Source organism: Strix uralensis, chromosome 23 (assembly GCF_047716275.1).
Source record: "Strix uralensis isolate ZFMK-TIS-50842 chromosome 23, bStrUra1, whole genome shotgun sequence".
NCBI classification, from domain to species: domain Eukaryota; kingdom Metazoa; phylum Chordata; class Aves; order Strigiformes; family Strigidae; genus Strix; species Strix uralensis.
In genome coordinates, this window is record NC_133994.1 from 2,361,280 (window position 1) to 2,384,098 (window position 22,819).

Below are 22,819 nucleotides of genomic sequence, written 5' to 3' on the forward strand. Positions count from 1 at the left end.
TGGCAGTGCTGTTGTTACTTTTGAGGGGGAATTGTGCAGGCTTCTTGTCAACTGGTTTAGGTTGCCTAAATGAAGCCGAATTGCTCTTACCATCTCCAGCTGCCGATGACTGCATGTACCGCTTTCTCTACATTTGCTTCAATCCATCAGCCAAGAGCAAAACAATCTTCCTTCGGCGCACCTTCTACAAACACGGTATGGGAAAAAAACCCCAAAAAACACAAAAGAAAAAAAAAATCACTTGCAGCATCTTTAAATGTAATAGTAACAGTCTCTTGGTGCCATCATCAGCCATGGCATTTCATTCACACAGAACACTTGTGGGCACATCACATATGCTTTTCCATTCAATGTATTTTTAAATGTTTCCCAGGCAACTGTTTCAATACAATATGCCTCCTTGGCAACCTGGTACCCACAAATGCCATGCCAGTCTCCCTAGTCCTCTTTTTAGGTCTTCCCATCCTTGCGTATAAATGTCACAAGGCTTGATTTTCTATATCCAGCCACACAGGTACTGCTGTGTCCTAATACTTGAAAAGGGAAGGCTGAATTGGACAGATGAGCTGTGCACTGGACTCTACATTAACAAGTTCAGGCTCTGGTAAGCTACTAGAGAAGGCAGGTTTCAAAGGCAATGACTCTTCATTGAAAAGACTATGTCACCTACAACTAAAATTAGGGAGAGCCTACAAAACTGTCTCCACTCAACTGACTTTCTCTGGAAACAGCAATGAGCCTGCACTTCTCAAATTGAAACTGCATGTCATCTTTATTCTCCTGACTATGCTAAAGGAAGTCTTACACAGCTTTCATAATTCTGTGGCTTGAATTGTAATACAGCATGTTGATTAAAATAGTCAGACTTTCCCATTTCACTACAGACAGTGATTAGCACAATACCGAGTGAGCCAGTATGATTGAGTTACTCTTTCCAGTGCTACATTTGCTGTCATTAGGCTGTAGAGGAGATACGTTGTAAAGTCCATCTGCTGCAGAAGCTTTCACTGATGCTCTACTACACATACCTCCGTCTCCTGTGGTATCTTTGGGGACGTTTTCCTTTATGACATTTAGCAGAATGGACACGCTGATCCTTGAGTGAAGTCACAGGCTATTTGACAAGGGCAAAATATTATCAACATATACTCCTAAACCAAGCACTGATTAGATAAAATAATTAATATATAATAATGTTTCAATTTTCTAGCAAGGCACAATTTATTCTGAGCATTTTTATCTGATAGAGGAGCTATCACTGCAGACTACGGAACCAAAGATATTTCAGAAGGACTAAAATCATCTGCGAGCATTAGTTGCCATAAAAAAAATGTTTTATTAAAACCTGCATATGCTTTAGCCTCAAAGTGGTACATTAAAAAAAATAATAGCTCATGGATGCAATTACATCAGGCTCCAAGAGAAACCTAGCAGAAACTATGGCATCTCCTCTTCATTGATTACTCCATAACAACAGCTGAAAATTACAATTTTTCCAGGCTATAAAATGCCTAGCACTCCAAATTCTACCCCGGCAGCAAAAATCTCCTGTCTGTGAGTTGTTGTATCTGTAATAGAGACCCTGCATTACCAGGCTTTCTAATTCTTCCCAAACGCAGAAGCTCTCATTCAATGTTGCAGCTGTTGGGTAGGAAATCAGAAATAGCAGAAGGCGGATTAGTTGATAATGTACCAGTTCTTCCCCAGCAAATGCTGGCACCTGCGTTTTACGCTCTCCTCTTTCCCTCAGCCCAGGAAAAGATCACTTGGTTGGTTTGGCAGGCAATTTATAGGCTTTACTGATCGTGGAATTGCAAAAGGATAAGAATTTGTTATAATAGCCCCTTCTTCCCAAGAGCAAAAGTTAAAACCGATGCCCACTTTACAGCAAGAATTGGGGACCTTGTAAGTAAAGATTAAGCATCTGCAGCTTGATGAGACTCTAGAGGGAATAACCACACGTGCTGGCACTCCATTTACAAGGAAATCCCTAAAGATAATCTGTGGAACCACTCTAGCTTCCAAAAGCTCAAATCCCTTGACCACTGGCTCAAATCCAGTCAAGGCTGATGATGATAAAGACTACTCTTTGCATTTCTATGAGAACTTTTTTCTAAGATCACAGAACATTCTAATTATTAAATTATGAAGGACTCAAACTCAAGCAAGAAGTAATAGGATTTCCACGTCAGTGGAGAAAACAGTAGATACGATCTTGTGCAACATGGCAGAACCAAGAACAGGTCCTATTCTGTACTTCACCTTCATGCTATAAGTACATTATTATTTCTGGAAAGATGCAGATGAAAAATACCGCATACACATAACGGACAAAGATTTCTAGAAAGCTACTTTCAAATCCACAGGTAGTTACAGAAGCAGAACGAAAACATTCATGCCTGTCCTCATAGGTTATGACGGGTACGCATCAAACAGATAACAATGAAAAAGAAAAAATCTTACAGCATCAAGCTTTCAATTAAATCCACAAAATACAAAAACGCCTACAAGCTATAGTTGCCACAGACGTTAGGTTCTTCCTTTTTGCTTTTTACAATCAGCAGTAATAATTTTCACTATTCTTTTTATTATATTTCATTTGTGGCCCTCACTGCACAATAACCATTTTTTATGTTCATCCATAATAAAGCTTTTGCAAATGCTATAATGCATGACTCACAGTACTAACAGTACCACACAGCAACACCTTCAGCATGAAAAACAGACCACACTTCTGACTGCTGTTTCAGAAGAAATCATCTCTAAGAAAATAAATCTGTTGGTACAGTGCATGATTTAGGAGCAGAGGATTGTCAAATTAGTATCCAAGTCATAAGACACATAAAACACTAACCCAAACAGCACAGGAGCAAAAGAAGAAACTCTGTGGCATAAACAATCATAAACATAGATACACATAGAAATATGTAGAGGCCTGCAGAGATTAGCTCAATCCGATTTCACTGCCCCTCAGATTTTTTTAAAGCAAGATTTTTATATTGTTTGCTGCCGCCAAGTGGCGATAATCAGTGCTGTGTCTTATAATTCATAGCAGTCATTAAGGCCGGCAAGTAAAAAACCCGAAATGAAGTACTTTTTGTTTTGTCTTCTTCAGTTAGCATCAGCAGCTGCAAAATCAAATTTCTACTCCTCCTCTGCCATCTCATTTTCAACGACTTACGTGGCTGATCCCCTCTTTCAGTCTACACTTTTGCTTTATTTATATACACTTCCTCTTGCTGTTCTTTGCTCTGTGTCTGCTGCCATCACCACCTCAGCAGGCCTAAAATCTTCAGATTCAAATTTGCCCCTTGCCTCTGTTCAGCTTACCTTGTTCCACCCGGCACTTGTGGGAGAATGCCCTTCCTGCCAAAGAGGGGAAGGAGGACCTATTTCCTGGAATCTCATTTCATCTCACTGGGAAGCAGCTTCTAAACGGCAACAAAAATGAAAGGCAGAACATTGTAACTGTACCGGTATTTCTTAGGTACTGCAGTAGCTGTAACAAATATTAATATAGGAAAATGTTAGTCTCTGTGACAGTGATTGGCTTTTCCATTGCCACTTCCTTCTTCCTGAATTTCATTCTCATTTTAGTCTGCCTATCACATAGCAGAAATACTAGCACTCTAGCATGACTACCGTTTTTCATTATTTTTATTTTTCAGCTAGGCTATCTACTGTAGAAACTTAAACAGTTCCCATCAGTAACCAAACACTTTACACTTCTGAGATTTTTATCCTCACTCCTACACAAAAAGGAAACCCGTTAACACTCTTTTAATGTTAAAAAAAGTTATTACTTAGAGTAAAAGACATTACCTTGCTACAGAAACACAAAGTACCTGAGTTAACATGGGAAACCTGTAAGACTGAGCCTCCCAGATCTCTGGCTGCACTCTAACTGAATCACCTTCAGCCTGGAACACAGCTGGAAGTGGCTGTCTGGCTGTACCTGCCACTTCTCAGGTTAAATCTACCAATCTATTTCAAATGTGAGTCTATAAACTCTGATATCTGAATGCCATTTTTCTGCTTCAGATCTGTTCAAGACATGTAGAAACTCAGGTCAACTGTTAATACATTTTTGGTGGTCTGTGCACTCAACACAAGAATTCACAGGCATAACTTTTAAGAGTGCTCTAGTCAACACTGATACCTCCTTTTCAGTCTAAAAAGTCCAAGGATGAAACAGTCCATAAGGCATTCAGCACTGCATAAACGCAGTTATGGAAAATGAATGTGAACTTGGATTCATCTTTTATCAATAATAAATTGGTTTTATGAAAATGAGTGCTCTGTACCCACTCTCCCTCATAAACACCTGGTATCAGACAAACAGATTTCCTTATGCAGTTATTCTCATATCTATTATAGAGAATTTAATCAGTAGAGTTACTTTCTGATCTTTTTAGGTTGGAGAATTATGAAGAGTCTGTCACCATTTCTCTATTACATCTGTTTTTGAAAAGGCTGCACCCTGATTAGTGTGTCTACCCATTTCAAAAACTATCAGTGATGGCTCTGCTCTAACAAGTGCTTTATTTTGTCACCCAGCAACATTCCTGCCAAAAGACAAACTGCATCATTTCAACAGATTCTTTCCTGAAAGAGAAATTAGATCAGAGATGCACTCCTAATCCTCTTTACTATTTGGATTAAGAGTCTTTGGCTTCAGCTTTATACTGCAATAAACATATCCTAGGTATCAGTACAAAAATCAGTTGAGCGATGAGGAACAGAGTGGAGCCCACCACCATTTTGTCCAACTCGACCAAAGCCCAGAACATTCCGCCTTCACCGCCTGGCCCACCCTGAAGACCACCCAATAAACCGCCCTGGCCCTGCACAGACAGGGCACACTGCATTGCCACGACGGCCGCTCCATATCCGAGCCCTGCACACACCAAACCTGGACAAATACATAAAGTTTAAGGAGCAAAGGTAATACGAAAAGGTTGGCTTTCGAGGCAGACGAGCACCTAGCAGCTGTGAAGGTACTACAGGCCCCGCCGAGCTCAGCGCGACGCTGACTGCAGCGGAGGGGCTAAAGAAGGGCGGGCTCGCCCTGAGGAAAAAGGCGGGCTCGCCCTGAGGAAAAAGGCGGGCTCGCCCTCAGGCCGCGGCTGGTGGCCGCCCACTGCCCTCCTCCCGTGCCGTTCGGTCAGGGCGGCTCCGAGGGCGGAGGAAGAAGAGGATGAGGAGGCGGAGGAGGAGCCGACGGCTCTCTCGGCCCGCCCGCCGGCGAGGCGCGGGGGAGTTCTGGGGCGGCACCGCCCCTCGCGGGGCTGTGGGAGGAGGCGGCCGATCCGCGCCTCAGCCATGTCTGAGGAAGGAGCCGCCAAGCTGCGCCTCAAGCCCAGGAAGGCGCCGGCAGCCTGCAGCCGGGAGCCCAGCCCTGGCCGGGAGCCCCCCCGGCGGCGCCAGTGAGTCCGGGCCGGGTTGGGGAACGGCTCCCGCGGAGGGGCCGGCAACGGCGCCGCCTCAGCCGCCCTGAGCCCCCGCCCTCCGCTTCCCCGCCGGGGCCCGCGCGGCCGCCGGAGCCCTTCGGCCGAGGCGGTGCCGGGTCGCTGCGGCCCGACCAGGCGCGGCCGAGGAGGCAGGGGCGGGCCCTCCCTTGCCCCCCGCGCCGTGAGGGTGCAGCGGGGTCTTCAGACACACCTGCGACCTGAAGCGTTTCGCAGCCGCGCCTGGAGCGCATCCCGGAGCGTAGTGCCTTTAAAAAATGGAGAAGCCAACTGTAAAATAAGGTGCACGGGGCCCTGCGCCTTCTGCGCACGTTCTTTGGCACCGAATAGCACCGGCGGGGAAGGGGCCCATGGGAAATGTTAACGTGTGAAAATGAAGGGTTTTTTTCTTCAGAATAAGACTTACAGTAGACCAGAAATAATTCCTGTTTTTTCCAGCCCTCGAGGAAGGGAGGATTGAAGAAAGGCAGGGTGAAGAGGCAGCAAGGGGTTGGGTTTGTGTTGGAGCCTGTTAGGATGCGCAGGCATGCTCTCAGCTGTGCTCCTTTCAAAAACAGGCTTCAAAGGGCTGATTGCTCCAGTTTCTGAGGGCTTGTGAGACTTGTCCCTTGTTTCTTCCCAGCACAGCATCATTCCTGGACAGTAATCTAAGAAAATGCACCAGTAAGAAGAGGGAATGCTGAAAACCATTTTCTGACATGAACAATCCATCCTTCTCTTGAAATTGTCTTTATACAAATTACTAGTATAAAAACCTAATGCTTACTTTATAGGTAAACCTTACACCTGCCTTCCTAGGGTGAATTAGATCTACTCATGTGGAAAGGTAATCAGTAATTTCAAAAGGCAGTGTGGGAATGGCCAAGCATACATGGAAACCAATGCACGTACCATTCTCAGTGCAAACCCCTCAGTGATTTCTGTGCTCAGCAGGTGTCGAGGTTGGTATTTGAGAAGAAAAAACAGTGGCTACACTTAACTGTTTCACTTGGAAGTGAAGACAATAATAAATACCTGCATTTGTTACAAGTAGAAAGCAAGGCTTTCAGACATTCTTAAAAATTGGGTAATTTTTTTGATAGCTCTAAGTTATGTAAGCCATGGTAAGCTGTAAAAATTAGTTTACAGTCTAAATAATGTCTCAGTGTTCCAAAAAAATTTTGCTGTAGGCTAGATGGAAGTTCCCTTGGTAAACAACTATAAACAGCTAAATCTTTATTCCTCCACAGGCCATCTTGCCTCTCAAACTCAAAAATCTACATTTGCATACTTGTGCCTACTGAGAAATGCTTTTTATGTGCCTCTTCGCGGTTTGACAGGGCAAAGTTGTCAAATATTCTTGGTTTAATACATATAGTGCTACTTGATCAAAAGAAAATAGGTAAGAAGGGAGTTTTATGTTGCACAAATGCAGAAGTTACATGCATTTTCAATGATAAAATCCCTGCCTTGTGCTTAGCCATTAACAAAAAGAAAGGGGTGACCACACATGGCCGCTGAATTGGGCTGAAAGAGGTTGATGCACTGTCAGCTGCCAGAAGTCAATTTTAAAACTTACGCTTTGATAAATCCTAGTTAAGGGATAGCTATGTTTTTTGAAACATCAGCATTGTAGAAGGGTAAAGAGGCAAACTAATAGCACTGCGGAGTATTTTCTTTCCTGTCTCCCACTCTCAAACTATTGGACTGTCTCTGTCTTTACAGGACATTAAGTGACAGATGTTCCTGGTTTGAAAAAGAAGACTTAAAGGAGTGTGAAAAAACATGGATTCTGTTACTGAAAGGCATCAGTGAAGACTTACAATGCACGAACTGGCAATCCGTGCCCAGTTTTCCAGAGTTCTTTGGAAAGGTAGCGTGTTCTATCCTTGTCTGCACCTTGTGTCCTGCTAACAATAGTGACAGCCTGAACAATGATGATGTTAACAGGGAAGCAATCTGAAATACATTTTAAATAGATGGTTTTCAGCAAGGACAACCAAAGGGGCTTTTTTTTTTTTTGCAGTATGGCAAATTCTTTACAACATTTTGCTGGGAAGAGGTAACCTGTATAAGTATACCGACTGCTCATAAACACTAGCATCTCCCTAACAGAATAAAACTGGAAAAGGCAAACTGTAACAGAGAGGTTCATTACACAGACACAACCATTAGAGCGCTCTGATAGCATTAGGCAATTATCAGAACACACAAGCCACAATCCTTCTAAAGTTAATTTTTTTTTTCCTGAACAGTAGCAGGTGGTTGTTTTCATCCTTAGTCTCTATGGAACATATTAAAAGAGTACGTTATTGTATCAATTTAGAAATGTTAAAGGAAGACACACATTGCATAAACTCCAGGAAGTCCTTGATTGCTTTACAAGTGCTGGAGATGGATGAAAATAGAATGTTCTTTTTTTCAATGTAGTTTAGCCTTCTCCCTGTTTGTAATATGTTCAGCCTTGGTTTTATGTAGTGATTGAACTGCATTTGTTTGAAGACATTATATGTGTGTGTTACAGAGTTCTGAGGAAGAGAGTCTACAGAAACAAGAAGTCTTTACAATTGGAATGAAAGACTTTCAGTGGGTACCATTTCCATCTTTTTGCAAAGAACAATGTCTAAAATTGAAAAATCTTAGCACGCATCAGCTAACAGAGAGCCCGATGGACCATTTACATAAAGGACAGGACCAAGCAGATAAATTGAAAAGTTTACTTTCTACAGCTGAAAAAACATGCTGTGTAGCTATTACAGATCAAGCCAAAAATATGGTTGGGGAAGACACAGAAGTTATCTCAAACCCAGAGGTAAGTCCCAGATCACATAAACTCACTCAAGCCAGCTCTACACGCAACTCGGCATTGTTGCAAAGCTCTGCAAAAGCTTTCAGCTTTCAACAGCAGTGCAGAGGGACTGTACAGAACTGCTGGGAAAACAGAAGAGAAAATGATAGGAAAGAGCTTCAAATACAAACACATCAAGGGATTATTTCATTTGGTGAGGCCGGACACGTGCCTGCAGAAGAGCAGCCACCTCTTGCGAGCGTACCTGGAAGTGAAAGCTGCAAGAAGATGGAAAATCCAAGTGAAGCATCTTCAACTCTTGACAGCTGTCCAATGTGTCAGATGCATTTCAGCAGAACGTAAGTCTTTTCTTAACAACTTCACAGTATGCAAAACCTAAAATGGCTCTGGATGCATTTTCTATATACAAAATAATGAAAGTTATATACATAAATATGTATATATACTATATACAAAATGATGAAAATAGACAAAACTTCTAGTGTAAGGTACTATTTTCACTATCAAAATTACCTACTTTTCATTCAGTTTAGAGGTTCATGATTACTAGTACTGCTTCAAAAGAAAGCAACATTTGAGCTCTTTGGTAAACATTGCTAGTATATGCAGAATTAGCATTTTTAAGTACTTGAGTATGAAAAGACCTTTTTGTGAAATTTCTATCATAATCCAAATACCATTCCAGTGCAGCATTCTTGATAGTTAAACGCCAACTTTAGAGCTAAAGTGTTTAATCTCATACCTGTCCCTTTCTCTTCAAGATCGAGACTGTTACAGTGACACTGGTACCTGTACAGCAAGTACCTGGGCGCCTTTAGCTGAGCAACTGTGCTCTTCATTTTAGAGATCACTTTCAAGGTCTGGGCGAGACGGAAGGAAGCAGATTTCATCAGCTAAATGATACTTCAGTCCTCCATTGCTGTCAGGCTACTTTTATGAAAGAAAAAATCCTCCCTCCCATCAATTGAGTATCTACTCTGCAGTAAGAGTTATGATGTCTCTTGAAATGACACCATTTAATAGGATTTAGGCTGTCAGAGTTGCTGAAAACGTGCTTTTCAACAGGTGCACTAACACTGCAAGGTGTACTGGCTGCAACTTTGTTTTCTTCCAGAGGCTGAACAAGGAGACAAAAGGATGGCTTCATTAATAAATGGTGGTCATTATAGCAAGAGATTTAGACAAAGGCTGAACATACTTCAGGTCTTTATATTTGGTTCCATGCAAGTGGTAACTGTGCTGATCAGGATTAGTTTCAGTGTTTACAGAAGCAGCTTCACAAAAAAGTCACTGTAATGTGGGCAGGGGGGAGGGTCACACCACCACCACAGAAAGAGCTCTCCAAAAAAGGAAACTGAAGGCAGACATGAAACAGCATCTTCCTCTACTGGAATCTCGTTTCCTGTATCCCCGAGTTGGAGGTGGATGTGGAATAAGGGAACAGTTTTCGATCCTGTAGCAACAGGCTCATGTTTCTGAGGATGGCATTGCTGTCCTGAGCAGACGGGGTGTGAGCGCTGTCTGCTAGTAAATGCCGTTGTCCGGCTATCGAGCAGCAGGTCTGGAGTCTGTGGCAGATCACAGTGCTTCTGAGGAATTACTTACCCGTTAGGCTATGAGAACACTTCTGTGATTGCTTAGGAAATGACAGTGAAAGGTGAAGAATGGCTTAAATCAAAGGGTTTGGCTTGTGTTTTTCACTGAACCAATTCTCTGTATTTGCAGACTGTCACAGCTGGATATTGATGGGCATCTTGCGAGGTGCTTGTCTGAAAGTGCAGATGACGTCATGTGGTAAATCCAGAAGAATGAAGAGCGAAGGACCAAGGCCAAGGACGAACCTTTCTCAAAGGAAAAGGAACGACGTGTCAAGGAAGCACACCCTTGTCTCAAACTTGCCTAAGGATCACAACCCAGTAACTCAACAGAAGGTCAAGTGACACCTGCCTGTTTGGGATCTTTTTGTTTTAAATCCTCTCCAATGCCTGTGAAGTAGTTCTAGTTCTGAAAATGGTGCTACAGGACATCCCAGAGACCCCCAGGGCAATCAGTCTTGGCCCTCCTGCAATCTGGGTACTTCTGAAAAGATGTCCTGCTGTAAATCCCCGATGTTTTGTCTGATGCACCACAGTTGTTCTGAATCTCTAAGTGTAGAAGAAAGCAGCTGAATAAAAGTTAACTATTATTTAATCTAATCCAAAAGGTTACTGACCCCTTTTTTTCTAAACAGGTAATCTGTGAAAATAAGCTTAATTAAAAAGCCATTCAAATTTAGCATTTTTCATTATTTTAATATCTAAGTAAGGATTTATATGATTGAACAGTTAATTCTGTGAATATATCTATGCTAAAAGAAAACACAATCCAGACCAAATAAAGGGTGTGGGTTTTTTTTTTTTTTAAATCTTTCTGAAGAAACACAGCTAAATTCATCACCTCACTTAGCAGGTTTCTAAGTCAGTATCCACTTGATTAACATGACTAGTCTAAACTAATTAGGCTCCAGAAAGAACACTTCTGCCAGTTTCACAGCACTGAAATGCAAAGCAAGATTTAATATAGGCACTCAGCCAAAACAGCTGCTTTTTGTATCAGTTTCCCCACTCCCCACCTCAAAACCATCCCTGTTTGAGACTACAGAACACCTGAGAGCTGGCTGTGCCTGGAAGGTACACCCAAGACTCATCTACTTTGGTAACTTCATAGTAGCCAGTAAACGTTTTGTAAGCCTGAGAAAAGCAGCCTTTTGGGCAAATGACAATAAATGACATTTAGTGACAGTTCAGTACCGAGGCGCAGGGCTGAGCCAGCTGGTCCTTTCCCCCAGGTGCCGTCGCTGGCCCAGCAGGGCAGCTCCATCACGCCGGCCCAGGGCTCCCAGCGCAGCCCCCCACGGAAGGAGGGTCCTGGCGGAGGGCTCTGGGCCAGAGCAGGAGCTGAGCCCCCAGCCCTGCCCACCACAACCGCCCTCACACCGCCGAGAGCAGCACAACTCCCACAGAAAACCAGGAGATACTGGAGCTACCTCTGCCCTGGACCTCAACACCACACACAGAGAATAAACACAGACTACGGTATCAAAATACAGGAAGAATCCTATAGATTTAATTTACAGTGGGGTCTCATTAAAAAGTGCAAGTTGGACATAGCTCAGTTTACTGATAAATAATAACAGTCTATTAACTTTTTCATTAAAGTCTTTAATAGATGTGCAAGAATATAAATGATCTTAGCTGTTATGGATTAGTATACCATCTTCTGCACAATTAAAACTGGTCAGCAAAGATCCCAACTAATTAATTATACAAAACTACAAGAACATATTTACTGTTTTACAATCATTAAATTAGCTAGAATTTTCATTTACTATTTCAAATAAGACAACTATATATCATTACCAGATCCATTTGTAATATATTAGGATTTTTTTTCCAAACCACACATTTAATTACATCCTTCATTTTCTTTTATTTATAAAACAAGTACTTTATATAAAAAATTTCCCCTTCATCATGAACAGAACATTATTCAAACACTTGCACATGAGCAACCAAACTTGTATCCAGCAAACTATTTGGCAACACAGCAACATTGTAAATGCCTGTAAATTTTTAAATAAAATCAAGTAGTCTTTACAATGTTTGTTTAGCAAATGTGTCTTTCTGTTCTTCCTTCCCTCCCTCCCGAAGTGTTCTGAAACCTAGAAAAAAGGTTAAAAAAAACCCCAACCCACATTTCTAATATTTCCATTTTTAAGTCCTATGCCCTGGCATGTCAAAGGACAGCTTAATCTGTCATACTTCCATTCATGAGCTGCCTGCAGTCACTCTAATAACTATTGATTACTTATTACCAGGGGAGTTGAAAACACTGAAAGAAAAACTATTCAGGGTAGATAAAGTAATTGCCAGGGAGAAGGTGGGGAAAAAAAAAAACCAATTAAAAAAAAAAAGTCAGATTATATTTAAAAGGTAAATGTTTTCTTTAGTAGATAAAGTATCTAAAGTCCAGGCATTTGAGGCAAATACTTCTTACTGGTTAAATGAATTTAGTGCTGATTAAAACACATTTTGCTTAATATGAAAAGCTACAGTCCAACAGAGAGAAACCCACAACTGAAATCTGAATGGGATTAATACAACTAAATAACCACAGGTCTGCCTAATTGTGGCTAATGAGGGGATACAAAATGTAGATTGTTAATCAACGATTAATTGAAAATTTTAAACAATGTTTTGGCAGTCTCGTCCTAGCACCTCATGACTTGGATGTGAATCCGAAAGATGTCATGTTCAGCACCTAATGCAATGCTGTACCCTGAGAAAACCATATGTTCATGTAAAGACAGTGGAAGTGTTGCAATTTATCCTGCATTTTACACCAGACTAGGTGAGATGTCACAGCACAGGGTTTCTCTTTTTTTTTTTTTGCCTTCCCACATAATTTTTTTTTCCTTCCTATCTCTACAACCCACACAATAGAGTTAACCCAAAATCTAGCAAGAAGAAACGCTGCCTCTGCTGTGTTACTGACAGGGGCAGGTAGATCTCCACAGCACCTGAAGTTTCAGACAGCAACACACACCTCCTGACCTCCGATGCAGCGACAGGAGCTTTTCCAAGCCGGCAGATCGTTAACCTTTTGGATGCAATATACCCTCTCCCTGCCCCCTGACCTGCCCCCCGCCCCTACTTTCCACGAGAAGGGGTTTGATCGTTATCTTTTGCTTTATCCAGTTTCTTAGGTATTAATTTTTCTTCCACCTAAAAAAATTTACTACTTTGATGCAAATCATTTTACCAAAACATCCCATTCTCTTATGTAGAATGATTAGTTATTAATATACACTGAGTAATCGTAAGCAGACAGTTTATCATAAGTAGGAGGTGTGCTTTATCAGGAAAGTGGAATTTATATTATGGTTATTCTAGATTTACTATTTAAACTTTAAGGCTATGCTTTATTATGCTTTTGCTCTATTTCTGAATATTTGTATTGTTGACAAAAATACTTTTCAAAAATCTAATATACAACACAACATCATTGTAGGTGTAGGCACTGCTTAAGTATTTTCAGAAATCTTTTGTGTGCAAATTTAGTTTTCTTCAATCTATACATTTTGGTAAATTTGGGGTTTAAGACAACAGCTTTTGAAATTGATACTGTAAATTCTAATTTGGAATTAATATTGCTGAGTCACTCTGCATTTCAAATTCGATAAAGATGCAAATGAACATTAGGCTGCAGCTGTGAACAGTGTGTTTCATACATAAATGGTTACTTAATATTAACAAGCAGAACTTACCAGGTTTAAGAACGTTCCAAATATGTAATAATTCTTCAATGCAGTTTATCCATTTAGGCACTTAAATCTTGTACCCAAATTTATGTTTTGATTGCTAATAAAACACAACTCCTTTTAAATATATCTGAGACGTTTAGACAGGTACCACTTGTGAAAAAAGGCATCAAAAATAAGCTTCAACACCACCGTTAATATATTTTATTCTTCAGGATGTTACACTGTAATATTCTTCAATTGGTAGCTCATTGCATCAAATGTTTGTAGAAAGTGTGTGGATCTCAGTTTTTCAGAATGTCCTTTTCCAGGGATGCAATGAACTTTTCAATCCTTCATGAAACAGGCACAAAATGCAAATTCCTTCATTACTGAAGCCAGTTGTGTCAGTGCCCAGAACTTAAGAATCACTAAGTGGCAGAAGACACCCACCAAAATCATTATTCTCTTCTTTGATTTTCAGCAGCAATTTTTTTTTTTTTTTTTTAAATCATTGGTCTCCATCCAAAATCTTACAGTTCCCCAGCCTCGCATGCATATACTGTAGTTAAGGATAAATTTAAAGGTCATTCACACTGTCCACAACGAAGATGTCATTCCTTCATACTGTTTCTTCTGTTGACAGCAACAGTGGATTAATATATTCAAATCCTTCAAATTCTGACTGATCTATTCGCTTTATTATATCTCTGAAAAACAAATAAAAGCATTTACTTAGTTTTATCAATTGCAAATATTATTTTGTTGCTGTACTTTTTCTTCAAATAACAACAAAATACCTTACAGAAATGTATGTATATGAAGTTGTACAAAAGCAACAATAAATGGGACAAAAATAAGTCTGAACATACAAATACTTAACACCGTGTCTTATGCCAATACCTAAAGCAGTACGACTGGAAATTCTGAAACATCTGATAAAGTTTCTTCTGCCCTTCCAGTTCGGCGACATGCATACTCACAGGGCCCAAAGAGCAGCGTGAGTGGTTTACAAAACCAATTTATAAATAACAAACAGCTATTTTGCTGTCAGCAAGGGCTGCTAATATTATATGCAAGATAAATACTACAGAAGAGTTAAGCACAAAGCTAATACTTTTCAAAAAAATACATATTGTATGCACAGGAAATGCAAGGGAAGACTTATAAATTGATGTATATAAGAGACAGAGGTTTTTTTAAGATCTGATGTTTATAAAACTTCCCACTATAGGTGCCCATACACTTGTATTTCTAATTTTGTTGTTTAGAACCTGTAAAGCACAAACACGCCTTGCAGTGCTCTGCTGGCACACAGACAGAAACTGAAGCGCTGTACACTTCAGTTTCCATTCCACTATTCGCTTCACCTATGCTGGACTCTTGAGAAAGAGGGAATAGGTTGTGAACTGTGGATCTAAGACACAGAGGTAACGCTTTTACAAAATTCCAGCTTGAGCACGTAGGCACCCCAATACCCACCACGAAAGCGCCAAACGCATAATTACTTGAGGATAAACACTTGCTACCCAAGAATGCAGCGAGAGAAAGACCCTGCAACAGTGGATTTATTGCCACTGGAGTAGATGCAATGGATTGCTAGTTACAGTGTTCATCACAAATTCAATCATTTATTTATAAAAAAAAATATTCCCTGACCAACTAGCTAATCCGGGGGTTGACTGAGGATTAGCAGGCACTTTATGAAAGACTTTGAAACAGTATTGTCTTTTTTTCAAAGTAGCTTATCTTTGCTGTGTAACAAAGAGGGAAAACTAACAGAAGCACATCAGCTGGAATGTGACAATTTTGTGCAATTAATTACTAAAGCTTTTGCACAGCACACAACAGCCTCTGCTTGCCAACACAGGATCCCACTACATCCAGGGCTGCAGCCAGTATCTAAGAAAGTAGAACTCATGAATCCATTATTAAAATCCCACTTCCAAAAGCAACACTTTAGAATCAGCTTTATTAAACATCTGATTAGACCCAAACATTCATTCTAGAACACCATCAACCAGGAGCTCTACAGAGGACTCAGGAACTGTGAAGAATGCAAAGCACTGGAAATGGAAGAAATGGGTTTTCTTCAAACATGAAACCAGTGAACAGGACAAGAGGCTGAAAAGAATCGGTCTTCAGCAAAGGGCACGTAGTCAGATAAGGAAAAATTAACATAAGTAAATTAAATACACTGGAAAAATAGAAATGTATAATGAGCAAGCAAATCTTTGCTGCTCTCTGACAATAAAGTTCACCTAAAAATCCTAGCTGCACAAATTTCAGGATTCTGAGTTAAGATTTTTAATAAACCCCTTATTTCCTTTGTTTCTTTTTATTTCTGATCCAAATGCTAAACCAGCAGCAGAAAGTTTTGTTGTAATTGACAGAATAGCATAAACATTTCAAAAGAAAACATGTACTACTATACTCTTTAATGAGAAACAATATTTTGAAGTTCTTTAAAAGGTGTATTGTAAGCGCCATCTGGCAACAGCATCACACACTCAAGACTTTAAAGTCACACACCCTGAGACAAAAATAAGAATGGACACTCCCTCAAAGTGTGGCATTCCTCAGCAATTAAATACTAGGATTCTCAGTGATGGCATTTGGCCCATCCTCTGCCCTTAGCTCCGACAATACATTTATCATCAGGCATATGCTAAATGCTTCATAACCAAACAAAGTCAATAAGACTGTTTTTTTCTCCAGTATTTTCCCCCATCACACAGAGTTTCCTCTTGTTTTTCCAAAGGAAGTTCAAGTTCCAGTTTTACATTTCTACCCTTCAGTAAACCGTTAAAACTGTGTAAAATTGCTCTCAAAGAGTTTGGGCAAGCCAAGTCTCCCACCTAACCACCAAAACTATAGCCTGTTGTCTTATATGTCACCTTGTATCTGAGGAGCTTCTGCCTTCGTGTACAGCAATCACTCCTCAGCCTTCTAATTCCTTTAGTAATACATATTTTTTCCTTCTGAAATTTTTTTTCCATAGCACATTTAAATAATAGCTTTCCTGACAGATTTTCCTGCTGTCTCAAGCTTATTCTGAGACCCAAGGAGCTGTGCCTGAACTGTTTCTCCCGAGTAGGGAAATGCAAGCTGCCTGGGTCAGGAATCAAATTTCCATCTCTTCTTTCAGAGCCAAGCACACGCTCCCCAGCGAATCAATACTCCATTCTGAACTTTATGAGAACACTAGGCAGTCTTCTAATATCTAAGTTACACAGGATATGTAGCATACAAAGAACTTCAAATTTACTTTAACTTGACTATGATCTAATGCCAAGTACACAGTCTCTTCGTAATTTTCAAATAATTAATTCATTTCTTAATATGCAACTGTATTTGGGGAAAAAGAAAAACATACTCATCATCTGGGGTTAGCTGCACAGGTTCGCTGGTGAACTGCGTATCAAAGTTATCCAAACCATAATCGTCTGTGATCTGAGGCTGAAATGGAGGGGTTGCTTGCTTCTTTTCCAGCTAAGAAAAAATATAATGGGAGAGGGGAAAAATTAAAATATTGAATATTTACAAAGTGCCCTAAGAACAGCAATATACATTGGCTCTAGAGTACAGGCACAGAAAAGTCGCTCTAGTGGATTTTAATGTTGGTGGAAGATATAAAAACATTAAATACAATCTGACTAACTTTTAGACCAGTAGATTTTGACACTAAATGGTATATGCTCATCCTGTGTATCCTACTGCTATGTTTTAAATACAAAAAACTTCAAAAATTATCAGAAATTAATAAAATTTTAAGACTACAGAAAAAAGCTGCTTCTCAAGTCTCTTACCCCATATATTAAGAAGCAGCACTGTTGCTATATACATCTGGCTCAACAGTTTTCAAACCAAGAACATGCTCCAGAACCTTCCCATTCAGGCCTAGATGCTTTCCGAGACTATAACTCATTTTTCCCTTCTATAAGCTCTTCCAAAGTTGTCTCTTGTAAAGGCAGCCTCTTAAACTATGTCAAATCAACACAACCAGCCTTATTTCTTAATGTTAATTCAGCACAGTCATCAATATTTACATCCCAATCAATTGCTGGCCACATGGGCAAGCAATCATTAAACACAAGTAGGTGCTAATCAACAAAATAGCTGAAACAGCCCAGAATTTTATTCTGCAATTAAAATTTAACCATGACTACATTTACATACAATGTTTTCTGCTACAGAAACTGGAAACCTGTATTTATCTTCCTCAGCAGGGACAGTCAACACATGGGAAAATGTTTCGACTCAAATAATGCTGTTGTAGTTGTGAAGAACCTTTTCTCATTTGCCATACCAGTAGCATGTTCAACAATATCCACAGGTTTCTGATTAAGGTAAATCCCTACCACCCTCCAAAGTTCTTAGATTGCTTTTAGCACACATTTGAGTGATACAGGAACTGATGACAGATTTAATGTTATTATTTGTTTAAATCACTACCCGCAGCAGTTCCAAAAAAAGGTACAAGAAGAATCCCACCTTTTCAAGCTTGCTTTTAAGGAGTCATAGTCCCACGCCCAGTAGAAAAATCCCTGATACAAGTCTTAATTTGTGGAAGCCTGAGCAACCAACCCAGCCGATATACTGGAAGCCAGTATACCAAAACCAGTCCATAATCCCATTTTGCAGTTTCGCATGGCCAGCTAATCTCTTTTTACCACAAGTGACAAGTCATACTACTGTTTTCTACATGTTACATCTATCATATTGCTGAGTCTCCCAGTCATAGAACACGAAGTATCTAAATTACAAAAAACCAATGGAGATCTTGCAGAATTGACTACTATTCAAATGCATTTATGCACATTTTTCCTGAAGTTACTAATTATACACTACTCACTTTTGTGAACAGAATCCTCTTCATCATGACTTGCAATTTCACACTGCATCCTAATACAAATACTGCCTAACAAACCACAGAAAACTTTTGCTTCATAAAGAGCGAAGGGAAAAAAAAAATTCTCAAGTGCAACATATTACTTCAATTAATGCTTAAACTCACTGGTTGCAAATCAGCATTAGCTGCCTCTCTCCCATCCATACAGTCTGGGGAACATTCAAACTGTTCTGTTACACACTACGCAGCCCATACAACAGCCAAGTGACAGCTACTGCTCAATTCCTTCACACAAGCAAACAAGCGAGTTCAAAGCATTATATTCTGGAAAAATCAATAATAGGTAAACAATACCACTTAGCATCGAACACAGGAACTTAAATAATAAAACCAGTGTGAACTGAACCACATAGCTAACCTGCAATGAGAACAGCTAATTATTCAAACACTTCTTAGTCTAACTAGAAATTCACAGCATTTCAAAGAGGTGATGTTGCTTAACATCATGTGGTTTTAGTTGTTTGTTCTACAAACATCTTTTATGCAGAGATGACTGACCAAATACTAACATCCATAGTTGTCAGTATGCTGAGTGGGCAATATGCCTTTTACTAAAAATACATAATTCAGACATGGAATATCAGAAAGATAACAAGGAATGCATTAATGCTGGAGAGGAATTATGCATGAAAAATCGTAACATTTTTGAAAGTGTAAGCTGTACCTCTGCATTTCTAATGCCTCACTAATTAGAAACAGTAAGAAACCCAAAAATGTCTGTGTGCTGCAGTAAGCAATGACAGAAAAATAGCAGAACTAAAACCCATTAATAGTACCTTTCATTCCAAACACAAGACCCTCACAGCTACATATTAATGAGAAGTATGGCAAGTCTTTATGGGCAAACTGGCCATGAAGAAATCTTATTAGCTCAACAAGTAAAGAACCATTGTATTCACTAAGCATTAAATAAGAACATGTCATACACTTAAGTCTAAAATCAGCTCACAAATTGATATTAAAAATTCACATAACCATAGAATATCTCAAGTCAGAAGGGACCCATAAGGATCAAGTCCAAAATTCACAGAACTACACAATGGTTTGGTTTGGAAGGGATCTTAAAGCTCCATACAGTCTCATCCCCCTGCCATGGGCAGGGACACCTTCCACTAGCCCAGGTTGCCCAAAGCCCCATCCTCAGGGGCTCAGTGTGGCTGCTCCAGGCTCAGGAGCGATGAAGTCGGGTAAGAGTGCCAGGAGGCTGCAGGGATGAACAAATTGTTCCTGGACAAGCTCAAATGCAAAAAGGAAGCCTGCTATTTTCAGAGTGGAGCCTTCAATCTACATTCTTTGCTTCATTAGTTCTTTGAAATGGTATTACAAAACACCAGGGATTTCTTACGTACAATACAGTTAGGGATCTGTTTCTCTCATTTAGCATTAGTGAATTAAACATTAATTAGAAGAACAAAGGAAAACATAAAGTAAATAAAACCAGGATTCCAATACTGAGAGTGTGCCTGTTACAATCATGTCTTTTTTGTTCAGTGGGTCACTTAAGCAGAAATTACAGGACCTTAAACAGGATCAGCATCTCACTGTTACAGCCTTTGGAAAGAATCTCAGAGAGCTGTAGCAGAACAGAGGTACAAAACTTCTCACGTGGATCCCCTCGCAATAGAGCGGGTATGCTGGGGCAGAATTGAAGGTGACAGAGCAAAGAGAAGGAAAGATAGCTGTAAATTCTGGGTAACAGAATCACTTGGAGGCATCTGTGAATGCACAGCATTACTTCTGACAGGCGATGTTCCTGTCCCTGCTGGAGGGAATCCTTTGGTCAGATCATTAAGGGACAAAGATCAGTTTACCTTTCTCCCCTCCCTCAAAAAAAAAAAAAAGGAGGCAGTGTGGCTTAAAGATATGAACACAGAATCTCAAACAGAACACTTGTGTAACAGAGTTTACACTGTAATATTAACAACACTCAAAACTTCCAGATAGGCCATAGACTATTCTACAAATATATTGCCTCTACAAAAACAAGAGCTTAGCCTTCACTGGTAACAGCATGACAGACTACATAATTACTAAGCTTAATATCTTCAACTTGAAGATCCTTATTCAATTCCTTGGAAATTCTGTATAAAATCCAACCTAGTGCAAAATTGTGTTTTATGTACGGCCAGAGAAGATGTTTTCATGAGAGTGAGGATAAGTTTCCAAATTATGTTGCATAACTCATTCACCACTAATAATTTTCCTTTTGGTAACGATACCAATAGGCATGCAATTGATAAAAGAATAAATTGCTAATTATTTCAGAACAAAGTTTTGCCTCAGTGAATTCTTCCTGCCTTCTCTGAATTGTAGAGATATTTTAATTTTTTAATCATAGGAAGTATAATCCACTTAACTCCCCGTTAAGGAATTTATCACCACAGAAGTTTGTACTTGAAAACTGTAGTTAAAAAACAGAATGTTATAGAATTTTCTGACTGTTAGTTTTGAGCTATATGTCTATACAATCTATATCAACACTCTTGCTACAGGGCATAAAATTGAGCACTATATGAATCAGAAGGAAGTTAGTTATCTGTATGAGCAACATTGCAGACTAGGAGCATTTGGAACCATTTTTACCTTCCTCTGAAGCTTCTGGTACTGGCTTTGATAGAGACAGGCTACCACACTTGATCATTACACTCTGATCTGTTATGGCCTACGTGGTCTATACAGTTTGGGTTAGCCTTGCTGGCCACTGGAGGTCACCGCTCCTCTAGAGAAACATCAGATAGAAAATCAACATTCAAACTCCCTTTGGAAGAGACCTAATGACACTAACGGAAAATCGAAAATCACAATTTGTTTTCGTGCAACACAACCTCAGTAATAACAGTATTAAATGGCAAAGCAACAAGCCTGTTTTAATACGTGGGTTTGTACAGAGATTGAAATTCCTTACGAAGATTTGTTTTCACAGTTTTCGTTTAAAAATTAAAGTACATTAATCAGGCTATTAGCCAACCACTACCTGCCTCTTGCCAGAAAAGCAGCAGATAATCCTCTCTTTGTGTTTCACCATCTTTTGAAATACTAAATGCTAGATAGTATTCAGTACCAGTTGTAATTCTTAAGTATTTGAAGCATCGTTTGGTATCTGCTCATGCAAAAGTAAAGCCCAACTTGCTGTTAATGTTAATTACTGTGAAGTTGCCAGTAAGGCAAGATCCATATTAAAGAAACAGTAGCACTGCAGCTCGCACTGTGTCTGTGTTATCTTCTACTGATTAAAGCTAAACCATCTCATCAGCCACGCTGTACCTAAGTTTGTCTTCCGAGATTTAAATGATTCACACTGTTTAGGTTTCCATTCACTTTCTACACTATTTCCAGCAGTCTACCAGCAATTTCCAGACTTTTCTACTTTTGAACCATATATGTCAACCTAAAACACCCTAACAACACACAAAAAAACCCCTTCTATGGATACATACACATCCTTACCCTCCCCCTTTTAAAAAAAAAAAAAAATACATTACTGAATTTCCAACACAGACTGAGGTTAAAACTTCCCATTAGGACATCTGTCTCACCAACATACAGTATCTACTTTGGTTTATGGAAAGTACTAACTTTTATGCAGTGAGAAATTTAATATTTTCATGTTGACATATTTAGCTGCCTTTGGTCCCAGTAAGGCAGGAACAGAACGCCACAAATGACAGGGAATAGTCTGTTCAGAGTGCAAGAAATTCAGTAACAAATTCAGAGATCGTGAGGGTCTTCTGGCATCACTGAGAATGAACCATTTACACAGCTAGATCATTTGATAATCTCTCTTCTGAGATGAGAAAGGAAATTTAAGTACTTTTTACAATTCAGACCTCCACGCTGTTCCAATAAAACTTCCATTATGCTTGCTCCTTTTAAAGTAGATATCTATGTTGCTACAAAACAAGGGTGACTAATCTGTCCCAGCATGCTTTTGGGTAGGATATGTACTTTATTATTCAGGGTGCCTAGGAAGAAAGAAAACTCTTTAATGAACTGAGCCCTTTCATCTGTAGGGAGGTAACAGGGCTTTTCCTGGATAAATTTCAGAAAAGGTTCAACTTGTGTACTCCCTTATTTAGCCTGGTTTTGCCTATAGATCCAAATCGTAGTCCTGCTTCTTTTCAAGAAATGGTATCTGCTTCAGTGCAGCCAAACAAATTTGGAACTTGTGTGAAGGCATTTCCAGAACAGCATGAGGCAGCAAAGCAGTGGCTCTTCACTGCAGACACAAGAGAGTTGGTGACAAGAAGATGCAGCAATTTCATACTTTCTGCGGAGAATAGAAAACTAGCTTATTTTCCAATCATTACTTAAAGGAGTACTATCACAGGTAAAAATCACCCCATTTGTATGATTTTACAGTTGTGAAAAGACAT

The 22,819-nt window shown here is 39.8% G+C and overlaps 2 protein-coding genes across 9 annotated transcripts in view; one reads left to right on the top strand and one right to left on the bottom strand.

Annotated features, from left to right (window-relative positions):
- Positions 1 to 5,316: 5,316 nt before the first annotated feature.
- On the top strand, positions 5,317 to 10,458 carry FAAP20 (FA core complex associated protein 20). Its single transcript, XM_074892582.1, has 4 exons — positions 5,317 to 5,426; positions 7,173 to 7,320; positions 7,972 to 8,594; positions 9,982 to 10,458. The coding sequence occupies exons 1-4, from the start codon at positions 5,323 to 5,325 to the stop codon at positions 10,052 to 10,054; spliced, it is 948 nt and encodes a 315-aa protein (XP_074748683.1). The 5' UTR covers positions 5,317 to 5,322; the 3' UTR covers positions 10,055 to 10,458.
- A 977-nt stretch (positions 10,459 to 11,435) lies between these two features.
- Positions 11,436 to 22,819, bottom strand: part of PRKCZ (protein kinase C zeta) — a 69,231-nt gene continuing 57,847 nt past the window's right edge. For 5 of the 8 annotated variants that reach the window (XM_074892574.1, XM_074892573.1, XM_074892572.1 and 2 more), the window contains 2 exons: positions 16,911 to 17,026; positions 11,436 to 14,244 (listed from right to left, as the gene is read on the bottom strand). In XM_074892574.1, the coding sequence (XP_074748675.1) occupies positions 14,157 to 14,244; positions 16,911 to 17,026 (204 nt within the window). In that variant the 3' untranslated portion in view covers positions 11,436 to 14,156. Of the gene's footprint in view, positions 14,245 to 16,910; positions 17,027 to 21,029; positions 21,166 to 21,909; positions 22,714 to 22,819 lie in introns of those variants that run through there. The other 3 variants (XR_012631995.1, XR_012631994.1, XR_012631993.1) reach the window with 3 other exon arrangements.

Bases quoted from the DNA above. Each gene is read 5' to 3' on its own strand.
- FAAP20 (XM_074892582.1), top strand. From the start codon at position 5,323: ATGTCTGAGGAAGGAGCCGCCAAGCTGCGCCTCAAGCCCAGGAAGGCG. The intron at 5,427-7,172 runs GTGAGTCCGGGC...CTGTCTTTACAG, and splicing joins GAGCCCCCCCGGCGGCGCCA to GACATTAAGTGACAGATGTT. The intron at 7,321-7,971 runs GTAGCGTGTTCT...TGTGTGTTACAG, and splicing joins TTCCAGAGTTCTTTGGAAAG to AGTTCTGAGGAAGAGAGTCT.